The sequence below is a fragment of the Bubalus bubalis genome, chromosome 20, assembly GCF_019923935.1.
Source record: "Bubalus bubalis isolate 160015118507 breed Murrah chromosome 20, NDDB_SH_1, whole genome shotgun sequence".
In the NCBI taxonomy this organism is placed as follows: Eukaryota; Metazoa; Chordata; class Mammalia; order Artiodactyla; family Bovidae; genus Bubalus; species Bubalus bubalis.
In genome coordinates this window covers 263,019-268,681 of record NC_059176.1, presented here as the reverse complement: position 1 = coordinate 268,681, position 5,663 = coordinate 263,019, and the positions used below count along the sequence as shown (strand labels likewise).

The 5,663-nt window shown below is 49.2% G+C and overlaps 1 gene segment (V, D, J or C); it reads right to left on the bottom strand.

The window, feature by feature from the left end:
* Nucleotides 1-1,490: 1,490 nt before the first annotated feature.
* LOC112582635 lies at nucleotides 1,491-2,215 on the bottom strand. The segment is given in 2 exon segments: nucleotides 1,491-1,975; nucleotides 2,058-2,215. Coding segments are annotated over 2 exon segments (483 nt in total).
* Nucleotides 2,216-5,663: the final 3,448 nt, after the last annotated feature.

The following is a 5,663-nucleotide window of genomic DNA, read 5'->3' as shown; positions in this document are numbered from 1 at the left end:
AGCTTCAGCAGTTCTGGACCCTACTCCTGCAGCTGCACTGGGACAGGCCAGCTGGGGACAAGGAGAATCCGTCCCTGTCAGTCACCTGCCATCACAATTATCCCCACAGACCCGTGTCTGCACCTGAGACCCTCTGTATATTCCTTAGATATATTGTGCTCTCTCATTGAAAGACTTGTCCTCATATAAACTTCTGGTAGCTCAAGCTTGTCAGGAAAGCTGAGGATATCAAGTAGGAATTGTTTTTAATGTAAAAGCTTCCCTTTAGTTTGTGTCCTGGGGAGCTGTCACCAGGCAGAGGAGAAGACCCCAAAGCCCCATTTTCTACACAACAGCTCTGCCTTCACTGAGACCTCCATCCTGTGTGAGCAGAGAGGGGTGAGCTCTCACAGCACAGAAGTGGATTTTACCCTGGACCTTGAAGAGGAACTTGCATTGAGGAGCTCTATTCCTGTGAATACAGAGAGGCTGTGGTCAAACTCACCCATGTCATCCAGGATCCCCATGGGTGCCTTCTGAATTTACATGGTTGGAGATCAATGGTGGGAAAGCAGTGGGTCTATCAGATGGCTTGGAACCAGATCCCAGGGCAGGTCCCCCTTTCTGAGTGCAGAGTCTCCATCCTGACGGCCCCCACCTCCTGCCCCTTGCCCATCTCAGCTCAGCCCCTCGTCCTCTCAGTCCTTGGGTCTTTCCTGAGGGCTGAGCCCAGCACAGCTCCTGCTTCCTTTCCCTATGCCAGTAATGGTCACTGTGATGGGAGAGAGGACAGATGGTGGTGGGCTCCACGTTGACCCCACGGACAAATCCACCTGAGGACCTCTGTATTTCCCCTTATGAATGATCCATACTTAAGCTGAGAATGAGGTGTGGACTTCAGAGATGTTTAGGCGAGATGGTATCACCCTGATTGACCTCACCTGGAATGTGTGTGTGTTGAGTGACCTAGAGAACTGGCCATATTGTCAATGTCTAAATAAGGACACAAGGTAACACTGTTTATGTTTAGATGCTAATAAAAGCTAGCATGTAGGTCAATTTGCAGTACAGAATCTGTGAATGATGAGAATCATTGCATATGCAGCACTGGGGACCCCTGATACTGGAGCCTTTGACACTGATTGCTGCAGATACTAATGTACAGTTTGACAGAAAGAAGGAGGTTGGATCTCTTCCTTCTTCATGTACAAAAACAAAACAAAGATTAAAAATGCTTAAATATCTCCTGTTTCCTTCAGGATAGTTAAGAGTTTGAAATTAACATGAGTCAAGTGTTTTACTGAGTTCCTTTGAGAGAAGAGAAATGAAGGAAAAAAATTTAGCTCTTGAGTATTATGTGTGTGTGTGTGTGTGTGTGTGTATCTCCAGAAGACTATCCTTGTTTCAAGGAAAAATTAGAATATATATACATACACAGTTGTCTGAGTGTGACATAAAACCACAACAATGAAATATCAGGACACACAAAAGGGTCTGAGGTGCGGCTCCTGGGCAAGAATAGGAAAGAGAAGCTCTGAGGAGAATACACCCCAGGCCCCTCACCACCCAATGCTTCTTCTGCACCTGCTCCGGGACTCAGCTCTGTACTGAGTCCTGCGCGCCCCCTGGTGGTCACGGGCCCCTATGCAGGGAGGTTTTTGTCTGGGCTCACACTGAGGTCCCCTCACTGTGTCCTTCGCACAGTAGTACACGGCCGTGTCCTCAGTTGTCACGCTGCTCACTGACAGAGAGACTTGGCTCTTGGAGGTGTCCCTGGTGATGCTGAGCCGGGATTTCAGGGCTGGGTTATAGCCTGTGCTTCCGCCACTATATATACCACCAAGCCACTCCGGCGCCTTCCCTGGAGCCTGGCGGACCCAGCCTACACCATAGTTGGTCAATGAGAATCCAGAGGCCGTGCAGTTGAGGGAGAGGGTCTGTGAGGGCTTCACCAGGCTGGGGCCCGACTCCCGCAGCTGCACCTGGGACAGGACCCCTGTGGAGAGAGAGAAGCATGGTGACCCGTGGGCTCAGATGCAGCTTCCCCACGTGCCCATGTCTGACCCAGAGACACTCACCTCTGGGGGCTGAGAGCACAAAGAGGAGGGTCCACAGTGGGTTCATCTTCGAGCAGATGAGAGTCACCACTCCCGCAAGTCTCTTCAAGCCTGAGGAGGAGGCTGAATTTAAGGGAGCTGGTGCTGTGTTTCTACCCTGTGACCTGAGTGGATATTTGCATACGGGAGGAACCTCTGTATAAAAAGCAGAAAGCAGTGAATAGAGGTCCTGTCTATTGGGCTCCCCCTGTGAGGAGGGTGCTGACTGTGTCCTCAGAGAACTCAGCTCCTCCTGGGGTCCCTCTCCCTATACCAGGAAGACTGTTGAGGAATGAAATGATGAAGGAGGGCTGGTCAGGAAAAAAGATGCTTTCAGGGAAAATGGCAGATTTGGGGAAGAGACTTTAATCCCACGAACGTGTTTACCTTTACTCAACAAATGCCCACCACACATTCAGGTACCAGCCATTTGTTAGAAAGAAACTCTTATTTTTTTTTCCTTTCTATTAGCTGATGTTTACTTACTCCATATACAAATATCAGAGAAAAATATACATGTAATAATCACGTTGAATTCAAATGAAGATGAGTACAATTTAATGTCTATCAGAATTACTCACGCATTTATATTTTCTTTGCTTTCTTATCTGTTTTTTCATCTTGAACAGCTTAAAAACCTCAAGAATCACTCTAGAGGAGGTTTGTTCACAGTAATTAAACACAGTATTAATTTTGTAGACAACTAGACATTTCTGCTGAGATGCTCGTCCTCCCAGCATGGCTGACTTGCCCCGTGGGCTGCATTTTCCTGTGCACAACTGAGTGTCTGCAGGAACTCGTGAACCTCAGCATCTCCTCCCTGAGGGTGGACACTGAGGACCCCAAGTCTGCTGAGGACTGAGGACACACAGCTCCTGGGAGCTCCTTAGGGCTCCACTCCCCCATCTCCCTGTGGCCCTGCGGCTGTGTCCTCACTCCTGCACTTCTGTGTGTGAGGATGTAGCCTGGGGCTGACGACAGTCACAGCACGTGTGGACTTGGCAGCGGGTTTGCCTGGGGTGGGGAGTGCTGTCAACATGTCATCAGTGGGGTTATCCCTCCTGGAGCCAGAAAATACCAGTGTGTGTCCCCACTCTGATGGACGCCCTGTCCATGGGACCCTGGTCTTCTCCTGCCCTGAGACGTCACCCCTTCGGGTCTGGTGAAGGTCAGCTCTTCCTCGGCACAAGGATCTCACCTGTACACTGACTGAGTTAGAACCTACTGTCTATGCAAAGCCCTTCCCGGTCTGGTTTTGGTAACAGCAGTTCTGCACGAGCATGTTTTCTGTGCCAGATCCTGTTTCCCAACACCTGAATGTGCTCTGGGGAGAGGCCCCACCTCACTCTGCCTCAGAGCTTGTGGGGTCACTTGTGCCCGATGCTATGCAACATGGCCAAGACTCCTGAGGGTGACCCTGGAACTGTGGGCGTCTGGCATCCAGGTCACTGAGCTTCTAGCTGTGTCCTCATCCCTTGGCTCAACACCTTCGTCCATCATCAAAGCTAGTGGAGTCCTGTGGTGCATCTCCTAACAGGTTTTCCTCTCTCCTGCACTTTCACTGATTTTGTGATCCCACTGGACCACCTGTAAAACCCAAATATGCTTCTCATCTCATGGGACTGAAAGGCCGCAGACCACATCCCCAATTCCACTACCAGTTGGTTTCTATGGGGTTTTGTTTATGGCATCAGAATTGGGATCCGGAGAATCCCCAACAACTCCTAAGCCATGAGCAATTTGATGCTGGTACCCACTCTGACCTGTTGAGTTCAGTGCTCTGAATGAGTGTGGTCTTGTAGCTTTGTGTGGAGTCTTTAGGTTTTCTATCTACAGTGTTCTGTGGATAATGAGAATTTTGCCTCTTGTAGTAAAGAATCCACTTGCAATGTAGGAGACCTGGGTTGACTCCCCATGTGTGAGATTCCCAGGAATAGGAAAGGCAACCCACTCCAGGATTCTTGCCTAGAAAGGACAGAGAAGACTGGCACGCCACAGTCCATGGGGTACACACACACATACACCTGTTACACACACACTCCTGTCACACAAACACACCAGTCACACAGACATACAGACAGACACAATCACACACCCAACACACCTGTCACACACACACATACCTGTCACACACACATACCTGTCACACACACACATACTTGTTACACACAGCTGTCACACACACACCCCTTTACACACACACAAACATGTCACAGACACACAGACGCCTGTCTCACACACACACGTGCTACACACACACAGCTGTCACATACACAAACACACCCCTGTTACACACACAAACACACACAGCTGTTACAACACACACACTCCTGTCACACACACACATACCTGTCGCATAGACGTAGAGACACACACACTCACACAAACAACACACCTTCCACACACACACACTCCTGTCACACACACACCCCTTTACACACACACACACAAACATGTCACAGACGCACAGACACTGTCTCACACACACACATCTGTTACAGACACACGTGTCACACACAAACACACCGCTGTTACACACAGAAACACACACAGCTGTTACACACACACACTCCTGTCATACACACACATACATACAGGCATACAGACACACACACTCACACACACATCACACCTTACACACACACACACACGTGTCACACATGCACACACCTGTCACACACCCATATACTTGTCACACACACCCCTTTCACACTCACACCTGTCACACACACCTCTTCACACACACAGACACAGCTGTCACACACACACATCTGTCACACACACTCACCCCTTCAGAAACAAAACTGGCACACACACACCCCTTCATACACAGACACACCTGTCACACACACACACCCCTTCACACACACACACACACCTGGTAGACACACACACACCTGGTGCACACACACCCCTCACATATACAGACACACCTGTCACACAAACACACCTGTCACAGACACACATACACACACCCTTAACACACACATCTGTCTTACACACAGACACATCTGTTACACACACACAGACCTGTTACACACACACGAATGTCACACAAACATACAGACACACACAGTCAGACACACATCTGTCACACATACACGCATCTTTACAGACACACACTCCTGTCAAACATGCACCTGTCACACACAGACATACTTGGTAGACTACACTTCTGTCACACACACACACCCCTTCACACACACACCTGTTACCCACACACACATGTCACACACACACCTGTCACACAAACACACACACCTGTCACACAGACATACAGACACACACAGTCATCCACACACCTGTACACACACACACCTGCTACACACACCTGTCACACACACCTTCAAACACACACACCTGTGACACACACACACCTGTCTCACACTCACACACATGATACATATGCACACAGTCACACACACACCTGTCAAACACACACATGCCTACACATGCACAGACACCTATCACCACGGAAACACACACACCTGTCACACAGAGACATGCTAACTCTCACACACACACACACACACCTACACACAAACACAAGCAAACACATGCACACATTCACACTCACAAATATACACA